Source organism: Gymnogyps californianus, chromosome 3, assembly GCF_018139145.2.
Source record: "Gymnogyps californianus isolate 813 chromosome 3, ASM1813914v2, whole genome shotgun sequence".
In the NCBI taxonomy this organism is placed as follows: Eukaryota; Metazoa; Chordata; class Aves; order Accipitriformes; family Cathartidae; genus Gymnogyps; species Gymnogyps californianus.
In genome coordinates, this window is record NC_059473.1 from 41,377,289 (window position 1) to 41,403,087 (window position 25,799).

At 40.4% G+C, this 25,799-nt stretch overlaps 1 protein-coding gene across 1 annotated transcript; it reads left to right on the forward strand.

The window, feature by feature from the left end:
• The first annotated feature begins 259 nt into the window (after positions 1 to 259).
• On the forward strand, positions 260 to 23,968 carry OPN3 (opsin 3). The gene is made up of 4 exons (XM_050895029.1): positions 260 to 611; positions 17,965 to 18,284; positions 19,409 to 19,660; positions 22,650 to 23,968. The coding sequence occupies exons 1-4, from the start codon at positions 260 to 262 to the stop codon at positions 22,911 to 22,913; spliced, it is 1,188 nt and encodes a 395-aa protein (XP_050750986.1). The 3' UTR covers positions 22,914 to 23,968.
• Positions 23,969 to 25,799: the final 1,831 nt, after the last annotated feature.

Consider the following 25,799-nt stretch of genomic DNA (forward strand, 5'->3'; position numbering starts at 1 on the left):
CACCCGCACAGGCGTTGTGCGGCGGTGAGAAAGCGCTCGCAGGGTTCACGCCACCGGGAGCAGCGCCCTGACCGCCGGCAGGCGCAGGGCCCACCCTAGGGCAGGCAAGGGCGAAGCCACCCGAGGGCGCGCCCTCCGTGGGCGGGAAGGCGGAGGGGGCTCCTCCTCCTGCCCTCATTAGCGGTCTGCGGTGCGGCTAGGAGCGGACGGAGAGGCTTAGCCCCGTTCCGGCTGGGCGATGAGCGGCGGGCCGTGAGCCATGCACTCGGGGAACAGCACGGGCACGACGAGCCGCCCGGAGCCCGCGGCGGCGGAGCAGGAGGTGCCGGGTGAGCGGCCCCTCTTTAGCGCCGGCACCTACGAGCTGCTGGCGCTGCTCGTCGCCACCATCGGCATGCTGGGCTTGTGCAACAACTTGCTGGTGCTGGTGCTCTACTACAAGTTCAAGCGGCTCCGCACGCCCACCAACCTCTTCCTCGTCAACATCAGCCTCAGCGACCTGCTGGTGTCCGTCTTCGGCGTGAGCCTTACCTTCATGTCCTGCCTGAGGAGCCGCTGGGTGTGGGACGCCGCCGGCTGCGTCTGGGACGGCTTCAGCAACAGCCTCTTCGGTGGGTGCTGGGGCCAGGGTCGCCTCCTGTCCCTCCCTGTCCCGCTGGGTCCCTCCTCTCGGCTGCCCTCGCTCTCCGTGCCTGCTTTCCCCGGGGCTCCCGCGCCCTGCCCACCCTCCCCACCTGTCCCCAACCGTCACGTACCCCGCCCCAACCGCCGCTTCCCCCCCCTCCCTCAGGCGACCGCCGCGTCCCTCACAGCTTCGTCCCAGGAGTTTCAGCCCTTCGCCCCATTTCAGTTAGCGCCGCCCGCCCGCCCTCTCTCCCTGGCGGGGTGCGCAGCGCCCTGGCGGGGCGGGAGGAAGCGCTCTCCCTGCCGGGGGAGCCGGGGCCCGGCGGGCGGCCGTGGGGCTGTGCGGCGGGCGAGGAGCCGCCGCTGTGGCGGCTCGCAGGAGCCGGGGTTGGGGGTCGCCTTCCCGGCGGCGCCGCACGGCAGGGTTTTGGTAAGAAAGTGGACAGCGCTGAGGAAAATGTTCCGGAGTAAACAGTAAATTGATCGGGAATCTGCTTCTCAGCCTCCCGCCCTTGCCAGTGTGACGGGAAACTTACGGGAAAAGACAGCAGCGTTGTTAAAAGGGGTCTCCGAGTTGACTGAGTGTTGCACAGACTTCATGGGCGTAAAAGATTGTATTTTATGTGAGGAAGCGCTGCGATCAAGGAGTACGTACGACTCTGTAGGGTCAGCAGTGTCCCGCCTCGGTGGAACAGGTGGAAACCTGGCTGCGTCCTGTGGCAGTGCTCCCCTGCCCCCTGAGGGGTGCGGCCTCCCCGGTGTCCGGACTTGGCTGTCTGTAAAGCTACCCAGTGCATGGCAATGCCTTGAATTTCTTTATCCATATGTGAAATTCAAGTACTATCTTTCAGTCATAATAGTGTCACAGTTGGTTTTTGGGAAACTGCTGATTCCTGTGAAATGGGATTTTTAGCACTGCAGAAGGAGTACTTCCACTACTTCCATTTTCCAAAACTGTAAGCTCTTTACTGTTTTCTTTCCTGAAATTCATACATACCCTTTACAGAAGTCTGCAGAAGAATAGGTTGCAGTCCAGCTACGTACGTGCAGTCTGTTAATATGGCTTTGTTTTTACTGACAAAGGATGCTGCAGAAGAACAGGATTGTGTTTCTAATGGTGAAAGTAAGTGTTTAGCTAATCAGTAACCAAATCTAAAGCTCACGTCAGATCCTTTTTTCTGGCAGAGGTGTATAAATTAGAGGTGGATCACAGTGCACCCATGCAATGTGTATGCACTGAAAATTGGCCTAATAAGGCAAATTAAAGTCTTTAGTAAGCTTTGTAGCTTTCCTGCATAATCTTTGTTTCACGTGGCGCTACAGTCTGCCTTTGGTGGGCTGCTGGGATGAAGGTGCATGGTTGCTCATGATTGATGTGACTTGTACTGCATAGTGCAGCAAAAGTCTTGGAAGCTGTGGTGGATGCAGGATGTAGTTAGCCATTTGTGCAAAGTTTGGTATTGGATGATTTCTGTGGTGCACAGCTCTCAGACATTTGTTTGCTAGTGTTATCAGGGAAAGTACTAGAGAACCTAGCTAACATAAGGCTGTCTACATCACTCAGCCAGTTCAAATACTTGAGAAACTCAAGCGTCTGTCAACCAGATTCTGCCAGGCAGCTGAACATTAAGGTTACACAGAAGTGAAGTATAGTTCTGTTTCTATCTTTATCCCTTCTATATTATACTTACTATTTTTGATGAAGGCATTTTCCATATAGGATCAAAAAATAAGGTGCATAGTAGGGGTAATGTTAAAAAACAGACTACAACAATCTCTTAACAACTTCCAAAGATAGAACAAATAGAAACAATGACGTATGAATTGGCAAGCAAATTGCTTGATCACATGTGATTTTTAATTGCTGTTTATTTTGGGGTGTGCTACATAATTTGTCACTATAAATGTATTCAGTGTTGATGCTTTCCTGCATCCCTTTATTTAATAAATTTGTTCCCAAAGAAATGTAGGCAAATTCATGGGCCTTATCTACAGACTAGTCAAGCTAGCATCACTGGTTTGCAAAATTACATCTTCCTGTGCTTGGTCACGTTATTTTCCTCTTCCATAGTATGCTTCAGTGGGAAGAATTTTTTTTTTATGATATATTAGAAAAGTGTGTGTTTGTGTAGTTTGTCATATGGAAGTGGAGAGTAAATGCACAACTTAATGTTCAGGAGTATCTGATGCCTGAATTTACTTTGTTCAGCTGCCATGTAAAGTAATAGAAAATATTTAACTTGGCTATTATAATTTGATGCTAACCTAATAAAGTTATGTCTGATCTTAAGCTTTCCTTTTGTACATAGTATTGTTTTCATATTCTCAACTGGAAATAGATGGTTCTTTTCTGTTTGTGAAGATAAGTGGTTCCCCACCTAACTGAGTAGGATAGTGGAGGCCTGTCAATACTGGGGGGAGGGGGGGAAATGATGCCATGCATCACGCTGTTTGCGCCATCTGGACTGTTGCCACCACAGCTTCTATTTTCATTTTGTAATATGTCTATGAAGAGAGCAGTAATTTGAAGGGGATTTTTTTTTTTTTCCTGGTGGTGGTGAAGATTCTGATTGAAGATTTCATTCAGAGTAACCAGGTATTATATTTATAAATATACTTCTCTTGTATATAAAAGCCCAAGTCAGCTATTATCTTGGGGGGGTGGTGGTGGGGAAGGTAATGTAATGGAAGTCTTGTATGTGTATTAACTAGCAGCACTTCTTAAAGCGTAACACTCCCTCCCCCCAGGAACTTTTGGGAATAAAAAGTATATTCATTGATCAGAAGACATACAAAATTGGCAGCTTTTAAAAGTGAAGTTCTCATTAACTAAGCAGAGTAGTTACAGCTTTGCAGTTTTCAATTGCTCAGTAAACCAGAGTGACCTAATAAAGACATTTCTAGAATAAAGTGGTGGTAGTTCTGATACCGTGGATATGGAGTCTATTAACTCATAACAGATACTGTGAGGTTACTTTACTGCTGTGGATATGTGCTGGGATTGAACCCAGTCCAGCTTGTTTTACATTAGATGACCAAAACCTGTTTGTTTACAGCTATGCGATTACATTCTTGAATATGAACTTGGACATTGCTATGTGAGCTTTCTGTACCAGCCTTCAGGTCCAAAGGCTGTTCAATCTTAAGTTCAAATAAGAGAATCCTTATATAATTTTTTTTCTTGGAAGAACAGCCCCTAAGCCCCAATACTTAGTGTAAGCTGTCTTCTGCATTTGTTGACCTATAAATGAGAGGTTCCCCTGACAGTAAACAAGTTTGGGACACATGATTAAAGCTGGTTTTTAAAAAAAAAAATATGATTTTCACTTTAAATTCAGAGTTAATTCTCAAAGTTTTAAAAATCAGATTCTTTCCAATTACTGTAGTTAATAATCAGGAATCACTTTGAAAATCATGATCATGCAGCTTTATTTTAAATTGTCATTTGTTGTTACAAGGTTTTTGCTCATACTGTTTTGAAAGCCAAGATAAAGGTATTTCTGTGTTCCTCTTAAGAATGTCAATATGATTAAATATATAGGTGGAATGTGTGCTTAAAATAAACTGGTAGCATCTACATTTTCAGAAATCTTTGTTATGTAATGACAACTTTTTTTTCCCCCACATCAAGGAGAGCCCTCTCTACACTTCTCCTAGGAGTTTTGGACTGGAGAATCTGAAAATTTCCTTTGTAAAAGTGCTTCTCATTTTACCAGCCAGTCTAGCAGCTTGGAGGCACGTGAGATCCAGAACTTAGATGCTGTAAGCAGATGTTCACATTCTGAAACTTTTCAGTTGAGAAGGTGGCACCAGAACTACAGATTGTCTGTCTAGGAATAAATGGCTATTTTTTGTGTTCCTTGCAATAGTCTACTTCTGCATTATTGTGACTTTATCATTAGGCAAGCCCATGTAGTAATATCTGCTTCTTGTTTTGCGTTGTACATCTCAGAACTTGCTGTTCGTGCTACTGCTGGCTATTTTTTCTGGGACTTGAAAGCTTTTCATTGAGCCTTTAGAATGTGCAGAGATCTGCTTGCTATAGTGCAAAAGTGATCATTTTGACTACTGAACATCTGTCCTTATCACAAGTAACAATCCCAATTTCCTTTTACTCATTAGATTCTGAAGTCAAGTTACAGTTTAGGTACATATGTCTTCACAACAGAGGCCATGAAAAGAGCTTCTCTTTGCTATTGCAAAGCCATTCTTAGCACTCCATATACTAGTGTGGGGAAAATGACATAGATCAGACGACTAACTGACAAGTCTTAGTCTAAGCTTTGATGACATGGTTGTCTTAGTGTAACTAAATTAAATGGGGATTACTGTCTAAGTGCCAGTATTTATTTTTTAACAGGTGATGTGTCCTGATGGAATATGATAGCTACTTCAATTAAGTGATGTGTTTAAAACGTGAGGGTCACCTTTCCATGGAGGTGTGCAGCCAACTTCATGCTGGTCCCACTGAGTCTGCCACCCTCTCCTTATGTAAAAGCTTGTGACTCTTTCCCTGTCTGTAGTCAACCAAGCTGCAAGTAGTAGAGATCTGTGTAATCTCTTTATCTGATTTAGTAATACAACTCATACCTGGGAGGTTTGTTGTCTATCACTGAAAGCATAAGTTTTTGGGTGTACTTGCTAGAGAAGACACCTGGCAGCTAAACATACCCAAATGTCTTTGTTAACAGACACAGATACCCTCTTACCTGAAGCAAGAATTTGTTTAATTGTGGAATACAGGCTCAGGGCATAATAATCTTGATGTGCATCTCCTGGCTTTTCACAAACAGACCAACAAGATTTTTTGAAATGACAGTGACTGTTGCAGAACTTGATGTGCACGAGAGAAGTTTGTATCCTGCCCATCCACAGGCAGTGGATGTCTGCTTTAATGCCTTCTGTGCATAGGAATAGGCGCTGAGGGTTCAGAAGTAAGCTAGTCTGATCATGTGGAACACACATAAGTACCTCTCAAGCATAAATCATTTCAGCTACAAGTAATGGCATCTAAACCATCTGCCAGTAGTTTTCTTCTAACACTTTCTGATATGCTTAATTGAGCAAGGGAAGAAAGGAGTGGAAAAACTGGTTCATAACAGGAATGGTCTTGAGGAACAGGAACCAAAATCATGTATCTGAGGCAGTCTCTTGACAGAAGATTGCATAGTAAGGGTGTACTCTGGGATAGGCTTTGTGTTATTAAACCTTAATTGTTTGTGATTGAAAGGCTAGTGTTATTGAAGGGTGATTAGAAACGTCTGTCTTTCCTAACTGTAAGCTGTTCTTGTAAGGGTAAATAAACACTGCCAGCTTTTAATGTCAAATTAATTGAAAGTATTACGACTCTCTGGACAAATCACCACTGGTATACAGCAGCTAGATCTTGTGAACCTGGCTTCAGTTACAGCCTATTTTAAAATAAACCAAAAATATTTATCTGTTAGCTACTTCATCTAAGGCTATTTTCTGCACACTGAAAGAATGATGCCCTGTGCCACCCTCTTGCATTACCAGTATATGTTTTATGCACTGATTTAATCTCAGTAAAAGCGTTTTCTACGGTTACTCGGCAGGCAGTTTTAGGATCTTGTGTTACAGACAGCTGGAGACTCAATCAGCATGCTTTCAGCTTTAGAAATTTTTTTTTAAGTGAATTAATCACTTGCAGGATTGAACATGGAAGAGGTGATTAATTCCACTGTAGTTTTATAGGAGAGGTGTATATAAAATATACTTGAAGTCTATTGTGTCTAGGAGAAGTGATTTTCATCTACCTAGATTTGACTGTGGATGCTAAAATTTGTTGAAAAATTGGAAGTGATAATAGCTGTTGCCTAAAACATGTTGTAACACCTAATTGTTGAATTTGAATAGACTGGTTATATATTTTGTAATACAAAACTACAGAGTGCAATAGCACCTTGTCTTGCCATGGACAAGAAGTTGCTTTTACTAAATTGCTGCTGTCTAGCTTTTCTAATGTGAAGGGGGTGAGGAACAATTGTAGAAGAGTGGCTTTCCCCTCTGATTAGGTATGCAAAATAGTAATTCAGCACTTGGATGTAAGTCAAGGATTAATTGATATAGAAAATAATATGTCCTTTGACAGAAATCATGGTCTGTCTCAGTTGAATCTCATTTGCTACATTATGCTGTAGTTGCTCTGTAGAGGTGCTCAGTCTTCAGGAATACATATCTGATACCCCCTCTGTCCAAATTACAAGCCATGTTTTGGAGGGGGCAGTATGGCAAACCATGCAAGTAAGTTGTATGTTGCATGGAGAGGGCAGAAGCAATTGTGGTTGTTAGAACTAGTTCTAACAAACACGTCTGTTCTAAATGCATCACAATATTTTTGTTCTAATTACGGATTATAAAGTCAGAATACATACATTGTATGGGACAATGCACTGCAGCTCAGACGTGTTTTGTGCTCTTCTCCATGATGACCTACACTGTGCAGCTTGAAGTATTTGATGATGTATCCAGACTAATATGACTCCTGGAAAAACCCAGAGTACAGAAGAAATAATTATCACATATGAGACATAATCGAATCAACACCAAATGCAGTATTTCAGTAGGAAAACAATAAAAAAAAATGGCAAAAATGAGAATTTTCTTTCAAAAAAAACCCAAACAACAAGAAATAGCTTATCATTCCTCCCTGATTCTGAGTGGCTGGCTACTGGAGAAGAGGAGGAGTTGCAACATAGAAATTGTGTGCTAGTGGCTTAAACAAGAAGATACTTTTGCTACATTTCACCTATGCAGGTCAGATGGGAATGACCCCATTCATGCTAGAGTAATTGCACAGGCTTAAATCAGAGCTAAAACTAGCATCTGTAGTTCTTAAACACAAAGAGTGTTTATGTTTATAATCAGTACTTACAGGTAGGAGTATTCTCTGAGATGAAAATCTATAGATCAGACAAGCATTATCTGTAAACACTGAGCAGTCAAGTCTTTCAGAAAGAGTTAGGAAGACTGATTTGCTAGTAGAGTAAATCAGCCCTCAGAATCTTGGGCCTTAGTCTTGAATCAAAATACATAGATCTCAAGGATCTCAAGAAGCTTCAAGCATAACAGAATTTTTCAGGTAAAAACTAAAAATTGTTTTGAAATGCATATTTTTGCTAAGGGTCGAAGTAATGAATTCCTGTATTTGCCTCTCCCTTGCTTGAAGAAAAGTACAGGTTCTTGTTTCAGGGGCTAATATCCAAACAATAACCATAATGGCTTTCTGTAACAGATTTTTTTTTTTTAATCAGTACATATTTCATCGTATTAAAATATGCAACTCGGAATGAAATCTAGGTAATTTCCAGAAAAGCTGCTTGGGGGGAGAGGGAAGTGAAATTCAGTGCTTTCCTCTGTGCTAGGCCACAAAAACTGAATTGTACATGGAAAATGGAGCCGTCCACATGTATAAATCATATATGAGGTAGTTGGAAGCAGCACAAGAACATGCATGATGTGAATACGTAGTGGGCTAAAAAAGGCAAGGTTCTTCCAGGTGAGAACTGCCACTGAAGTGTATGGCATTACGCAGAGCACTGCATTTCTGTGGGGACAGCACAAGAAGCCTTGCATCTGTGTGCTCTTCGCAAATCTCTGCCAAGATTTGACTTAACTCAAGTAACACCGTTATATTCTATGGTTACAATGGGCATTGTTACCTGCTGTTTACCAGCCAACCAAAACTGACCCAAAATCAAGGTATTGCGGGGACACAGCGGGGAGAGGAGAGAGAGAATGGAAGGTGGAGTCCTCTTTAACTTATAATGGCTTGAAACAAAAGATTCATGGTTGCTTCACAGGGGCAGTAAGAGGCCAGTTTATTGAAAGGACTGGCACCGGAAAGTGGCATGTAGGAGTAGTGACAGATATCTCAATCGGCATATGTTTTAGATGCTTCAAGTTTCATTATCCTTGGATGAATGGGCTGTATTCTCACTTCTTTAACGGTAGCTGTGACTTGAGATCATTTATGGTTATAGATTTGCCTTTCAATTTGATTTCTGAGCATGCAAAGAAGAAAACCGGTAGTTGTACTTGCTACTGCCATGTATTCCTATCCTTTCCCACCAAAACATGTGATATGAAAGAATGTGTTCATAGGCAGCAGGATTGAAAAATAAATACCAAAGATGGAGGAATATAGAGGACGAGACAGGCTTGTGTGTAAGTGGGGAGATATGACAAGTATGGCTCTGAAAACAGACTTAAGAGAATCTTTGAGAGAGTGACAAATATTCTACTTATATGAGATTTTTGTGTGTGTATCTGTCTACACTAGGTAACACTGTGTGTAGGGTTCCTTTTTTTTTTTTTTTTTTTTTTATTTTTTATTCCTGCCATGTCAGCTAAAAATTTTGGGAGTCGGCTCCTGCTGCTCCACAAGGGTATGGCTCCACTTGGAAAGTGCCAGCTCAGTGCTATGGGGGAGTTGTGGCATCAGGCCAGACATGTTACATACCTGAAGGATATTTCTTCTGCTTATCATGTGAAATACCCAGGACCTTGCCTTGCAAAGAGATGATCCATACTAAAATGTCACACGTGAAAGAGACCATGAAGTCTGCTGACTTAGCCAGCATAAAGCTAAATACCAGATGCATGTAACCATTCATCATGAGACAACATTGAGGACAACACACAACCACCACCTTTTCCCTCCTCCCTTGCCTCAGAGCCTCAACCTCACAGGATATGGAGTCTCAAATATTGCTTAATTTCATAGCCTGATACCATCAATACTAGCAATAGTGAACACAGTGTTGCCAGGTACATGCTTACCAGCCTCTGTGCTTTATTTAGCATATGAGTAGTTAAAGTTCTGGGACTGTTTTGAAGCTTGACATCACAGCTAGAGTCAACATGGAGAAATCAATGTTAAGAATTAATCTGTATGGGGGGGGGGAATCTGTATTTTACTCCATGAAATCTATAACAAGAAGGTTATGTTTTTTCACTCTTGTTAGTAAGTTGTTTTCAATACTTGTCTGTAGTGTGGAATTCCAGTTGCTAATACAAATGAAAACCTTGGTTTTACTTCTGTTTTAACCTGAATTAGCTAACTCAGGTTAGCATCATGAGTTTATTATTTTTCACAGTAGAAGCAAACTTTCAAGTTTCTTTGTGATTTTTGATCTGAATATGCAACTATGACGGGAAGTAGAGAAATTAATACCGTACCACTACTGCTCAAATTTGCCTAGAAGTTCAATGAGTAGACAAAAGAAGGGTATAGCAAGTAAGACCATTTTTTCCTCTAATTTAAAGACAAATGTCATCCAAACTAAATTATGATCTTTATGGAGGCTTGTATAGCATTTGAAAATCAAGGTGGCTACAGCTGTATGTTATCCCTAATTGTTTTTAAATATAGGTTATGCCAAGAAGGCTTAATGACCACAGAAAAAGCAGAGAATCTTTAATGCCCAGCATAGAATTCCCATCAGATCCACCAAATGCATCGTATTTCAGATGTACGTCTTATTGAGATGAATTTAATAGGTTTATGTGAACCACAAATGACCAATGCTTTTGATTGCTTTGTACACAATCCTGCATTTAAGCCCCTTAACTGCAATCATCTAACCATTCCTTCCATCCTTCCTGACATAAGCATTTAGTGTTAATATTGGGCAAAGATACAGGACTGTGAACTGGCCATAAAGAGTGACCTGTTAGGATGCAAGATAAACTTTATGATAAAAAAATCTTTTAAAAGAAGAAATCACTAACAGTGGAAAGATGATTGAAAGATGTCAAAGTGGAGCCTAATATAGAAAAGGAAGATCTTTAGAATGAAATAATTCTGAAAGCTTTGGGTTAAAACCCAAAGTGAATAATGTATGAAGTCCTTATGTACAGAGGCTCTATTAATGTTTAATATTAATTTTGCTTGAATGAAGACTTCAGGATTCACTCGTGAACTCATTGCAGTGAACCATAATAAACTTCACTCAGTCTTCTTTATAGCTTCATTGATATTCGCTGGGAAAAATCTGGACAACAAGCAAATATGCACTACATCTAACGAAACTATGACGCAAAGGTGAATTTTTATATATTTGTTTCAAGCTTTAAATGTGTATCTGAAACTACTTTTACACTTCTACTAGTTATCTTGCAGAACAAAACATCAATTTAGAGGATTAGCTTTTATAGAAGTTATTTTGATATAATAGCTTTAGCTTCAAGGGCAAACTGATAAGCATGTACGTTGCAAGCTTATTTGATAGTTATTATTGATTCAGAAACTATTTTCTTTAAAGATGGAAAGTCTGATTAAAGACTGCCTTCTAGATGTCTGCAAATAAGTCTGCTAGGGGCAGGAATTTATTAGAAGCAGGCCCTTTAAGAAATGAGCCCTTAAATCCATTTGTGACTTAAAAATGAACAACTTCTTATGGTACCCTTTGAACTATGCATCTAGATAGGTCTTGTGAGAAGCTCTGGTTTACTTCATGAAAGCTATGACTTTATATGTAGATTTAACAGTTACTCTATAGCTGTATCTTTAGATGTCATATTTGTTGGCTATCTTGTTATTGACATTAATAGGTTAATGGAACAGATTTAATAGAATCCTAGATTACCATGGGGAAAAAAGTAACTAACTTAAAATAATCTCAAAAGGAAATGCAGCTCTTTCATTTGTTAATCATAACCAAGAGCTGTAAAGTTCCAGCAGTACTCTCTAGGATGTTGAATATATCATAAATACTGCTTGAAACCATCCCTTGACATCAGAGCTAATCTCCAATTGAATTAATTTCACCTACCAAAATGTATAAATTTTCCCTTCCCCACTTCTCATTTAATTATAATTTCCTCATTTGAGAAGAAATTTTCCATCCTTGGGATCAGTGCAGCAGAGGTACAGGTAATTACCCAAATAAAATATAAGTAACTCATTAAATATTTTTTTTATTTTGTCTTGTGTAGAAATTTGATTGGAACTTGACAGTGCTATTAGCATATGGAAAAAAACTGCAGACTGTCAAAATGCATGTTGCACACTGACTGTGGCACGTTGAGTTTCAACAGACTTATTAAAGATTTTTGCTACTGTGAATGTTATTAGTTTGTATCATTACTTGTGGAGGTGGCAGGCATATTCCAGCTCTCGCTACTTAGAGTTGTACGAGACCCTTGGGCATTTTCTGCTTTTATGGCTTTGCAGCTTCATAATGGAATTTGTTGCCACAAAGTGCGCACACAGAATAGCTGAAATTCCCAATAGTTTGGAAACTGTTGCTGCAGATCATTCAGATATGAAAGTCAGTTCATACTTTAATGGTCTATCCATGAGTCTATTCTAGTTACATGAGCCAATCTGTGCTGCTGCTTTCTCAAAGTTTTTGTTAGAAATATCAAATATGCTTTGGTTGCATATTGGTACAGAACGGAAAAGATGCATGGGGGGGGGGGGGAAATTCAAATTTTTTTCTGTTCTAGTCTTGCCCTTGCCTGTATTGAAGTCCTATTAAAAAAACAAGGACCTCCTCCACCCCCCAGTGCAAAACTGGACCTTATGATCCACTGACTTTTAGTGGGACATAAGCTCTTAAGTCATTTTGACAGTTTTGAAGATTCTACCTATTGAGAATTTTTTTATACTTTAAAGTTAGGAATAAAAGAAATGGTTGAAACTTTTACAAGCTGGAAAACTGTTGCCAAGAATTACAGTCATTATTTCTATCAAAAGCAAGAGCTCCCCAGTTTGTGGCATAACTGAGAGTTGTGCAGCTGCTTGTATGTTGAGGGCTTAAACAGCTTCTGGTAATAACATTTGAAACCTTGAAATCACAAGCTTAACCTTCAAATTACACAGACTTTACACAGTAAAATCAAAATAAGTTTCATCTTGTACAGATTTTTGCAAGCTTTATTTCTCTTTGAAAAAGGCATCAAATCATACAGTACACTAAGATATTAATAAAATCATAGAATACCAGGCTGGAAGGGACCTCAAGAATCATCTGGTCCAACCTTTCTTGGCAAAAGCATGGTCTAGACAAGATGGCCCAGCACCCTGTCCAGCCGAATCTTAAGTGTCCAAGGTTGGGGAATCCACCACTTCCCTGGGGAGATTATTCCAATGGCTGATTGTTGTCATTGTGAAAAATTTCCCTCTTGTGTCCAATTGGAATCTCCCCAGGAGTAACTTGTACCCATTATCCCTCATCTTTTCCATGTGACTCCTTGTCAAAAGGGAGTCTCCATCTTCTTTGTAGCCACCCTTTAAATACCTGGAACATGGTGATGAGGTCTCCCCTAAGCCTTTTCTTCTCAAGGCTGAACAAACCCAGTTCTCTTTGCCTTTCCTCATATGGCAGACTTCCCAGTCCTTTGATCATCTTTGTGGCCCTTCTCTGGACCCTCTCCAGTGTGCCCACATCTTTTTTGCATAGCAGGGACCAAAACTGAACACAGTATTCCAGGTGTGCCCTGACAAGCACTGAGTAGAGTGGGATAATGACTTTATCTCTGCTGGTGATGCCCTTGTTGATGCAACCCAACATCCTGTTGACTTTCTTTGCTGCAGCAGCACACTGTTCACTCATATTGAGCTTGTTGTCCACCAGGACCCGCAGGTCCCTTTCCACAGAGCTGCTCCCCAGCCAGGTAGATCCCAGCCTGTACTGCACTCCTGGATTATGTTTTCCCAGGTGCAAGGCCTTACATTTGTCCATGTTGAACCTCATAAGGTTCTTGTTAGCCCACTCTTTCAGCCTATCCAGGTCTTCCTGCAGGGTGGCTTTCCCTTCCGAAGTGTCCACTTCCCCACTCGGTTTGGTATCATCATCAAACTTCATCAGGGTACACTTGATCCCATCACCCAGATCACTTATGAAGATATTAAACAGCGTTGGGCCCAATATCGATCCCTGCGGGACCCCACTTGTGACAGGTTGCCAGTTTGAAAAGGAGCTATTTACCACCACCCTCTGGGTGCGGGCTGTCAGCCAGTTCCGCCCCCCCACCGCACAGACCACTTGTCTAAACTGTAACGCATCAGTTTCTCTAGGAGGAGGCTGTGGGAAACCGTATCGAAAGTCTTGGAGAAACCGAGGTAGACAATGTCCACCGCTTGCTCCACATCAACCGAGCAGGTTACTTTGTCATAGAAGGCAATCAGGTTTGTCAAGCATGATTTGCCCTTGGTGAATCTGTGCTGGCTTTTCCCAATTATGTGCTTCATTTGACTTGTGATAGCCCCCAGGAGGATTCGTTCCATAACTTTCCCAGGGACTGAAGACTGATGGGCCTATAATTTCCTGGATCCTCCTTTACCCCCTTCTTGTAGATGGGGGTGACATTAGCCTTCTTCCAGTCTTCTGGGATGTCCACCAATCTCCATGGCTTCTCAAAGATTATGGAGAGTGGCCTCGCAATGATGCCAGCCAGCTCTCTTAACACCCTCGAGTGGAAAATGTTAGGGCCCATCTATTTATAGGGGTCAAGCTCCTGTAATAGTTCACGTACTAACTCTTCCTTCACTGACGGTGGGTCTGTGTTTGCATCAACCTGGATTTTTGTTCCTAAGGCCTGGGATTAATCTCAAGTATATGGAAACAGTTCTAAAAAAGACCTTCTACTAGATTCTTATGGAGTAATGGGTGTTTAACTTAAGTCATGAGAGTTACTCTGTAGAATTTCTAGATTAAAAAGATGGACAATCAAATTTACAACTATAACAAAGTTATTTGCATTCTATGGGAGTATAGTAGTATTTCGTACACCTTTTTTTCTTTTTTTTTTTTTTTTTTGGTAACATTGAAGGAGGGGAGAACAAAAAAAGCAGTGCAATCTTAGAGGTTCCTGTGAGTTAAATAGCTTCAGAAATGCTGATGACACTACTCAGAAGTTGTTCCTCTGGCTATTTCTGTTCCACTCAGCAATGTCTCAATGCTGAGAGATGCTGCCTGTAGTTCAATTCTGCTCATTCAGTAAAAGTAGTTTATTGCTAATCCCTCATCTGAGAGTTAAAAGGTGCTTATCTGTCCATTTAACAACATGTTTACTTAGATGTGAGGCACACTTGCAAGATAGATTCTACCCGTTGAACACACTGAAATTTTGTTTTCTTATGAATTCCTCTGTTATGTAGCCCACTGTAGAAGTAACAAGAACGACAAAACCCACATGACTCTTAAACAGCATTATCTACAGCACCCTCCACCAGAATTAATGTGTTTTTTTCCCCTAGTTATGGACTTTATCTTTCTAATACACATTTTAAAACTTATCTCCTTAGGGCAGATCTCAGTATTCCTGTTTTTACAGGTATTTCTGCATGTCATCTACTACAAATAAACAGGCAACCATGATTCCACAGTAAACGAGGGTCTCTTTTTAGACAAAATTCCCTACATTTTGTCCTATCCTGCAACAGCATTTTGTTTCCAATTTTTATGGTTAACTACTTCAACCTCTACTCTTACAGCTATGACCTTGTTACAGTAGAGATCCTGCATCAAAGGGGAATTTACTGTAATATGCTGTGACCTACATTTCTTGCCTCATGCCTGCGTGCTACCAGACACTTCTTGAATACCAACAGAACAGGGATTTGCATTTCAGTACATACTGCTCAACGGGCTAACCAAGGTCCCTTTTACAGTTCAGGTAGAGAACTCAAGTATCCCTTTAAAAAGCACTGGTTTCAGACTGAAAGGGGCTTGATCTAAAACTGTTCAAAGATCTATGTGTAAGTACCAATTTTTAGAGATACTGAGCTTCCAGTGACTTCCTTGAGAATGTCAAGGACTCAGTAAATTATTGCTTCTGAACACCTGTACTTTCAACCAAGCGTGTGTGCTTTTGATTACTTTGTCATGGCCAGAATTCAGTACTCATATAAAAATTGATGGGGAAATATTAAGAGTACACAGGGACATTAGTCATTGAATACCATTGTAGGGAGAAGGAAGGTGGTAAAGAGCAAGAGGTTAATTTAGGAATTCTGACTTGCCATCCTGAGGAGCTGCTCTTTCTCTCCACTGATCACAGACAAAGCCTCAGTGCACTATGTTAGCAAACTGAGCTTACAGTTGAGTGATGTGAATTTTCCTCCATAAACATGTCTGTGGATGATTTCAATAACCATCAGGTAAAATTTTGTAATTCCTGATCTTTGGCCACAGAGAAATGAGAGGGGAACTTCTTGCCTTACCTTGTGTTCAGGAAGTAGACTGCATTTGATTTGTATAAAGCATTTACCTGAGCTAGTATAAGTGTAGAATAGTACCTATATAATTCTGTAATTATCTTCTAATTCCTGCTAGGATCTTGCTTAGATCCACATTCTTCAGTGTATTTTCAGCATGTTAGGTCCTGAAAAGAGCACGAAGGACTTCCTATCAACTTCATTTAAAAAAAAACAACAACCAGCCAAACAAACCTTAAGTCTTTCAGAAAACCTGTAGTCCACATTTGCTAGTCCAACTTCTCTTTCAAGCCATGAAAATGAAATTCTATAGCAATGACTTATACAAGAAAAAAACCCCACAAAACTATACAAAACTAACTGTGAAAGCAGTATGCCTTGCCTTCTGCATGCCCAGCAATATCTACTTCTCTTTGTGATGAAGGTTTAAAGATAACATCGGTGAAAAAATATACATATTAAAAAAAAAAAAAATAAAAATTATTGTTTCATTTCGAAGAGAGCCACGACAAGAATGTGGCATGTTTTCCTTTAGAGTGGGAAATCCTTCCTGTTAATTAAGAAAGCTTTCTAAACTCATCACCTGTAAAAAGGGATCCTCTAATACTTGCATGATAAAGTAACTTTCTTAGATATCTTAAAGCATATCCTACTGTGAGATACGTGATTAATCATATGCTGGTTTTGCTGTTGAATGCCTTGACACTCATGACAGACATGAGGCTGTGTTGTGCTAGTGTTTGTTATTCTTAGTTGCCTTCCTAAAATCAATGTTGCTGGTGCTTGAGTGTGTTACTGTTAATTTGTCTTCTTTAAATGCTTATTATTTTTTCAAAGTGAGATCAGATATCTGTGATATCTGTTGAAGGTTTCTGCTGGATATAATGGTTATTCTCTCTTTGGCAGTGAAATCTGCATGTTTAACCTTCTCACAGCTATATAAATGCATATTATGACAAATATTAATGTACTTGAAGAAATGAAATGCTGTGCGTATGTGTGACAAAATACTTGTGCTTCACATTAGGTAAAATGTACACAATTTTAGACACAGATATTTGTATAACACTCGCAGAGTGCTGTGAAATACACCCTTTTGTTGTTTAAGAGGCTGTGTATATGAGCTTGATGACTGAATCATAACAGATTTCAGGTGACTGCCTCATGGGCAATTTGGTTTTTGATCATCAAATTTCACAGACCATTGAAACAGAAATCCTTATATCCTAATCAAGACAGAATTGCCTTGACTTCATCAAATTAGAAAAGTGTCTGGATAGGGTAATGCTGAGAACTGAAAATAATCTGTGATTTCTGTCATAACCTGTTAATAAGTGTATATGGGGTTGAGGTGGACAGAAAAGGAAGACAGTACACGAATAATTGAAACAAAGACTGTGATATCTTTATGATAGCAGCAAGATAGGAAGGGACACTCAAAATAACCCAATGTCTTCCAGATGGGACTCCTTCAGCAATGTGACTCTTTACTTTCCTGATTGTTCTTTGGAATGCAAAGACTTCCAGGAAATCTTGAAAGAAGTTGGAATTCTCCTAGTCATTTTGTTCAAGGTGCATATCTATGCTTTCAGTTGAAGGCTTTCTTTGACTTCAGTCTCAACTCTGAATTCCCTAGGTTTCTAACAGATATTATTGTTATTGCAGATTATCTCATTTTTATATGGCAGCTTTTTCTTTAAAAAAAAAAAACAAAACAAACCAACAAAACCAAAAAAACCCACCCCCAACAACAACAACAAAAAACCCCACAACAATTGCCAACAAAAAAAAAAAAAACACCAACCCTTGGAGCATGATCTCTCACTTCATGAAGTAACATTTAGGAAAAAGTATTAGCTTGGTCTCTTTTTATTTTTTTTTTTTTTTCCTTGTCATATGTCTTGGCCATTGTACATCATGGGGCAGATGCCAGCACCGTATTCTGAATAGTTCTGAAGTTAGTGATACTGTTTGAGTTAGTAGTTAGTGAGTAATGAGGTGTCAGCCAAAAAGCTTATTGGTGTTATATTCATAATATGAGCTAGCTAATTTTGAGTTAACCTGCTAGCAAAGGAAACATTTATCAAGAGGACTTCAGTCCAATTTGCAATGTTTATGAATGATTTAATTGATTTTCTTTATTTTTCTTACAGGAATTGTTTCAATTATGACTCTCACCGTTCTTGCCTATGAACGCTACATTCGAGTAGTCCATGCAAAAGTGATTGACTTCTCTTGGTCTTGGCGGGCTATCACATACATCTGGCTCTACTCATTAGCCTGGACTGGAGCACCTCTTTTGGGCTGGAACAGATACACACTGGAAATTCATGGATTAGGTTGCTCAATGGACTGGAAGTCAAAAGACCCCAATGATACCTCCTTTGTGCTCCTTTTTTTCCTTGGCTGTCTAGTAGCACCTGTTGGGATCATGGCCTATTGCTATGGCCATATTCTGTATGCAGTAAGAATGGTAAGTTAATTCAAATAAGACTTCTCTTAATGTAATATTTTCAGTGAAAAATGTTGCTGCTGTATATTAAGCTTGGATCAGAGCCTAAATTTGCACTCTCGCTTCCTGTTCACACTTTTGAATGTTTAATGTTCATCCATGTCAGGCACCACTAGAAAGGATGTAGGGTTTGAGGAGAACCAACCTAGAGTTACCAAGGTATATTTGTTGTGTAGTTTTACTGGGAGGCAGGTTAGGGAACTGCTCATGCTCACTAACCCACATCAGATCCTCCCTTGAAAAAGGGGAAAAAGAAAACTCTGTTCGCCGTTCTCCTGATTAAAGAACTCTCTCTCCTCCTCGCCACTCTTGAGAAGATAACCCTGTAAAACTCTTCCAAGTGGAGATTAAGCCCTGTTAAAACAGTTTTCCATGTTAAGGCAACCCATTTTAATTCAGTCCAGATCTTTAGTGTCAGAAAGTGTTAATGTTTCATATTCTGTGGGTAATTAGTCTGGACCCATTCAAGTTTGCGGTCAACAGTATTGGCACAACTGATAAGTGTTATGGAGAATGCTCACGTATATGTCCCATCTTTTCCTCATTTTATGACTCACTCAAATAACACTGGGAACCTGCTGCCTATTATTCTGCTTTAAATAAAGATTTCATAATTTTAGGGTAACAAACTAAGTGGCAGAGCAGTACACAGAAATCTATTTATGGAATTTTCTTTGCTCTAAAGGTTGCTGATGATGCAAATCTACAGGATTGTCTAACTAGTCAGACAAAAGACCACTACATGTAAACTGAACTTGCATATGCCAGTGGATGAGGGCAAGTTAGTTTTCTAAAATACTTATAATTGCAGCAGGTTTTGTTACATCACTGGATTTGTTGTTTTCCAGTAATTTGCTATTCTATTTTTCCTCAGATTATGTTTTTACACTTACTATACACAATAAAAGTCTGGGAAGCATGATGTAAACTTCCAGAAGAATTGTGGTTCAGAAGATAAGGTGTATAGTGTCTGTGCCTACAACTAAATTGGCAAATTAGTTGTTTATAAATAAATGTACAACTCTTCAGTTTCAAGTAAAATATAGAGCCATTTTACTTTACCATTTTATCTTTTTCTTCTACAGCTTCGCTGTGTGGAAGATTTCCAGACTGTTCAAGTGATCAAACTTCTAAAATATGAAAAGAAGGTGGCTAAAATGTGTTTCTTAATGATCTCCACATTCCTTATTTGTTGGATGCCCTATGCAGTGGTCTCCCTCCTGGTAACATATGGCTATAGCAACCTTGTAACTCCAACAGTAGCTATCATCCCATCTTTCTTTGCCAAGTCAAGCACTGCTTATAATCCAGTCATTTATATCTTCATGAGTAGAAAGGTAGGTACATTAAAGACTTTCTTATTTGAATAATTAGTAGCCAATACCACAGTTGTGGAGTCTAGATCTGATTTACTTCAATCTGTAAAGCTTAGATATTTAAAAAATTTGAACAGCTGGGATAAATGGTAAAAATCTAGTAGAATTAAGATCCCTGATGGTGCTTAAAGTACTGCCTTATCAGGAATTAGATTTAAAATGTCTGAATTCACACATGAGCACTCACATGAAAGGGAGGGGAAGGAGTGTCAAAATCTAAGTGTCTAGTTTTGACAGTTTACCCATGAAATGGATTACAACTAGAAAACCTCATCTGAATCTCTCCCTTACCACAACAGGACTCCAGCAGAGAAAATTCAGAATATCTGGTGTCTGTTTTTTAGGAAGAAAAAACTTGCCTCTGACTTTTCCATTATGGCAACACAAGGATTGAACAACTCAGCATAGTATTTCAAATATTACACCAGTAACATTTCTCAGAGCTTCATTGTATTCAAAGCCAGAATCTCATGTGGATGACAGTGAAATATATTTTGCAGACAAATTATATACTGTTAAGAGGAAGTTTTTATTTTTGTCTGCTTTTGTAGTCTTCATTATGAAAAGTAGACTGCTGATTTAATGGTGGTAACTAGCTCATTTCAGTGCTTTGCAGAGCAAAGAGAGAACGGAAGTATTTGGAGTTATCAGTGGCGTGTCAAATACGTGGAAACTAGAAAACTATACATCTTTCTGTAAATTATCAGTACTGTGAAGATAACCACTGAATGCGGTTAAGCTGTGTTGGTGAATTTATTTAGACATTAAAATAGCTTCACTATAACCCAGAACGCTAACTGAAAGTGTAAGATGCACATTGTAAACTTCTGAAACGAAGATTGTATAGAGTTAAACATACCTGGAGTTTAATAGAATCACTTGACAAAGAGTAAAAAACCATGAATGATTACTAAAAGGATTTCCCTGGGTTTTCATTACCTTTTAGCTCATTATAGAGATGGAATTTTCTGTGATTTCCTACACTGGTTTGCAATTGCCGGGCAGCAGCCTGGGCCAGCCAGCAGTCTGTAGGGACAAGGCAGCCAAGTCAGTGGGTCCGATCAGCCAGGTGGGCAGCCAGGCAAAGGCTACAGTGCAGCTCAGGCCAGGACCAAGGGCAAGGGTGAGCTTAAATGCTGTTCCTGAGCGAAGGCAGGAAGCCCCCAATGTGGCATCTTGCAGCTCTTCCCCCACAACTCATTTCACAGCAGGCTGATCCAAGGTTACACAGCTGTGTGATATCAGAACTGGCCTGGATATGGGGAGCTAACAACAATCATGTTCAAAAAGAGCGTTTTTCAACAGAATGATTTTTTTAATACAGTGGCGCTGACTCTGTACCTAGATGTCAGGCTGAGTAGTTTATCTGGAAAAGATTTTGTAGGTTCTGATACCCAGAAGCAAATGAAACTGGTACCAGGCACAATGCCAGTAAAGTCTTAGCCAGGATAAGAACAAATCAGCTGAACACACGTATTGGAGACGCATTGTGAAGTACTTCTCTCACCTCTAATTCCAGATTAAGACCAAAATGATAATATTTTTGCTTATCTTCTGGGTTATTTTGCACCGGGAAGGAATCCTAAAACCAGTTCTTTATAATATTCTTCTTCTGTCTGACCTGTTCTAACATGCTTGTGCCTTGTCACTTCTGTGCTGCTCAGAGGTGCCACATTATCTCTGAAATCTTCAAGGCCTCCGCATGACCATTCTCTTGCACCAGATTATCTTTGTCTATCATCTTGTAACTTTCTAGGTCCCCTTCCCAACAGAACCTATTGCCTCCCCTGTGTGAGAGTAGGATTAATTTCCTATAACAAAACCTTGTTCCAAACTGGCATGTCAGAGAGCTTCTTGCATAGCTGGAAAAACAAAGTCACTGGCCATGCAGGATAATACAGAATAATCCTTAACACAGCTAAATGGAAGGCTGTTGAGAAAGATGTCCTACTCCCTTTTTAGAGAAAAGGTGGGTTGTTTCCCCCCCTACCCTGTTTGTTGTTGTGGTGGTTTTGGTTTTGGTTTTTTTAAGTCCTCTTCATACATTCCAGGCATGTCTTGTTATGGGTTATTAAAAGAAGAGGAAGCTGACCACTTATTTCTTGTAAAACCAGAGAATTTCCCCAAAGGATCGTATTTGAGCTTTAGATGTGTGCAGACATGGAACTACTGAATGAATGCATCCTTTAACCCCCATACCTGAATGCTTTGCTTTGTGAAGGGGAGACTATAACTGGAGCATTTAAAACAGCACTACTACCAGAATTATCATTCTATATACTGATGCGAGCTTTCACTGAATACCTTGCATTATTTAGTCACAAGGTAGAACAGACTTCCTGTATCATGAGTGGCTTCTAGTTAGCTGAAAGACTTATATTCCTTCCATATTCAATGGGAACGCTATAGTTCTGTGTTACCAACCACTGAAACGTCATTTTACATCTGTGACATTCAATGCTTTTGTTAAAATTCCAGACCCTGGAGTTACTTAAAAGGAAGAAAACATCACTTTGAATCCCTTTCGTCCCCTTGTTCCTTCCCTCTGCGTCCTCCTGTGAAGTGTTTCTGAGAATATTCTTCCCCTGCTAGATCAAATGTGTGATTTTTTTGAATACGGGAACAATACCTACAGCACACTTTGGAGCCTAGTCCTCTTCTTGTTCTTGGCAGATTGTCGATTGCAGATCTTGCTGCTGGTAAAATATTAAATTGCATTTTAGGGCCCTCTGCTGGCTAGGTGATCCTACTTAGCTCTTTGGTGCACAGAAAAAAGTACCCACTAAAAAGCCACCATGTTTTACAGCACTGAAACTAACTTGGAACAAGGTGGAGATATGCAGAAGTCTGTTACTTTGAGTCATTTACTGTAGTGCTGTCTTCACTGGATCATACATCATAGCGAACACTTAGGAAGTTGTAACTTCATTCTATTTATTCTCTCATACAGTTTCGACGATGCCTTTTGCAACTCCTGTGCTTTCGCCTGATGAGATTCCAGAGGACCGTGAAAGAGACACCAGCAACAGGGAATGACAAACCAATACGACCGATAGTTATGTCTCAGAAAGCAGGGGACAGGCCAAAGAAGAAAGTGACTTTCAGCTCTTCCTCTATCATTTTTATTATCACCAGTGATGACACTCAGCAAATAGATGACAATAGTAAACACAATGGGACAAAAGTAAATGTCATCCAAGTAAAGCCACTATAGGGATGAGCTAGAGAGACGTGAGAATGAGATGGACTTCAGCCAGTAGACTGTTCAGGTTGGAGACCGGTTTCAGTGGCAGTGTCTGTGGGCTGCCAAAGGAAGCTACATTCTTAAGCTGTGAAATACTGAAGGGATTCTGCATCTGAAGCTCTGCAGGCAGTTCAGTTTTGGTCACAGTACTGAAGTCTCTGCATCTGTGCCAAAATTGCTGATGGATGTCTTTACTCTGAATTTTATTAAAGCATATTGTAGGATTGCCATTCAGGAGAACTTGGTCAGGCTGGAGGAATGTGCTGACAGAAATGTTACAAAGTTCAGCAAGGGTAAGTGCAAAGTCCTGCGCTTGGGAAGGAAGAACGATGCTGCAGCACAGCAGGCCGGGCCCTGGCTGCCTGGGATGCAGCTCTGTGGAAAAGGATGTGGAGTCCTGTTGCTCAATGAGCAGGGCATGAGCCTGCAGTGTGCCCTGGCAGCAAGGAAGGGCACCAGCATCCCAGGCTGTACTGACAGGATTGGAGCCAGTAGTTTGAAGTGATTATGCCCTTGAGTCAGCCCTCATTAGATCACGTCTAGATACTGCATCCAGTTTTGGGACCCCAATACAAGAAAGACATCTGTAAACTGGGGTGAGTTCAGTGGAGTCCCCCAAGATTGTCAGGGGTTGTACTACTCGGCCTGAGGAGAGGCTGGGGGACCTGCACTTGACCAGCCTGAACGTCTTCAGGGGAACCTAATAGCAGCCTTCCAATAGAGATGGGGAGGTTTTTAACAAGATGGAGCTAGGCTCTTCAGGGCAATTCATAATGGAACGATCACAGACAACGAACATGAACTGAAACGAGAGATTTGAATGGGATATAAGGAAAAGCTTTTTCACCCCGAGGACAGCCAAGCAGTGGAACAAGTCAGACTAGAAAATTCCTGAGGTTCCTTCCAGCTTCAGTTATCCTGTGATCCTTGAACTGCCAGCATTCCCAGTGCACAGAGTATCAGGGAAGAAGGAGGAATGTTTGAAGTTGGCTGCAGTTTAGTTGGTCTGAATTGGTGCTTTACAGGGTCGGGGGTGGGAAAAGTGATGTCGACGATGACTGGGATTATGGTTAAACCAGAAGCCCCCAGAAAGCTGTCCCTGCATACTCAACAAACCATTCTCTCGGTGCTACGTGGTAGGACCCCTGAGCTACATAGTGAAGAAAATCTTGTAAATCAAAGCACCAATGAAAAAAGGTCAGTGAAAAGGGAGAATTGGATTTTTTTTTTGTTATGATATGTGCTTTATGCATCTTTATCTTGCATCCATTTATTCTGTACATGGACCTATATTAATCCTGAACCTGCTCTGGCACTCTGGTGAAAGTAGCAGTTAGAGAAGAGCAGGGTAACTTTTGCCTAAGTTGCAGTGTGAGTAATTGATTGTCTTGGAGCTCAGTAAACAGAACAGATAGATTTATTTTTTTTTATCCCCCCACCTTTGTAAGTGTTGCTGGTACAAAATGGCGACAGGATTCTGCCCCAGACACAGCTTCCTGTCAGCATTGGGTGAGTAAGTTAGAGAACTAATTTTGAATTATGGCGACTGGTTCTCTACCACATCCATTGCACTGGTGTAATTTCTCTGCCTCAGTCTGCTAAATGGGCAGTGTGGATCTGCAACATGCAGCTTTTCCATCGCTGTGAAAGCTGTAAGAAAAGCAATTAAGAAACTACTTGCTTCCTCTGGGGACAAATCTTCTGAGAGGTATAAAGGAAACATGCTGAATGACTGTTGGCACTGTAGCTGTTAGTCCTGCAGTCAAGAATAAAACTTCAAAAATAAATAGAAAAAATCAGGGTCTAAATGTAGCAGCTTTCAGCTAGTTCCTGGGAGCAGGGAGTGACCTCAACTCAGAACAAGTGACTGACTTTTTGCTTGTGCCTGTGCTTTTGAAGAGGCAAATTCCTTATATGTGCACCCCTCTAGAGCTTTAGCACTGGTAAACTGGCTCTGTGTCATGTTTAAAAGTGCATCCGGAGTCCACTCTGGTTTCTAGATTAAATCGTATAATCTGAGAGAAAACAGATGATAAATCCTTGTCTCTGTTTCTTTCATATTTGTTATTTTTGTTTTGTTACAAATGCATAGATAGTCTTACAAATGCATAGTCTTACCATGTCAAAGATCTGCCCTTACTAAAGCGTGTTCATTGCAATGTCAAGAACTACGTTTTCAGCCAGTGATCACTATATCTATGCATATTTGTATTTACAAAGGGAGAAAGATGTACATTAGTATTCCATGTAATGATTCCATCCTTTTAACAATGTTTGGCATTTTAGTGTTTTAGATGTACATTAGTATTCCATGTAACGATTCCATCCTTTTAACAATGTTTGGCATTTTAGTGTTTTCTGTATATTGAGCCTTCAGTGAGTGATTAAATGTACCTTATTTATATCAATGTGTTCTCGGTGAAATATTTTTTCCCCCCACTGAGAGGGAGATGGTTTGGTATTGTCACTTGTTGGATACAGCTTAAAGGGTGGCCTTTGGCCCTGAGAAAACAATAGCATTTCAGGATTCCAGCTGACCTTTGTACAAAACAAGTACAGTATCTGTAAATAGAAACTATCCACTGTTCAGATTTATGAAGGTAAAATTTGAGTAATTAACAATAACAGTGTATGATTTTTTAATAATTGATGTGCAACATATTTACCACTAGCATACATAGCACACTAACAATTATGTAACAATATACCAAAACTAAACACTAAAAATTCTTGTAAATTTGTTATCTTGGCTACTTTGTGTAAATTGGTGGCCTAAAATGATAAATTGTGATCTGTTTGAGGTAATTTGTTCTTATAGCCTGTAAAGTGTCACTAGCTTTGTAAGTGTGGCCATGT

Excerpts from the sequence above, each read along its gene's own strand:
- OPN3 (XM_050895029.1), top strand. The coding sequence starts at position 260 with ATGCACTCGGGGAACAGCACGGGCACGACGAGCCGCCCGGAGCCCGCG. Across the intron at positions 612-17,964 it reads CTTCAGCAACAGCCTCTTCG|GAATTGTTTCAATTATGACT; the intron begins GTGGGTGCTGGG and ends TTTTTCTTACAG. Across the intron at positions 19,661-22,649 it reads ATATCTTCATGAGTAGAAAG|TTTCGACGATGCCTTTTGCA; the intron begins GTAGGTACATTA and ends TCTCTCATACAG.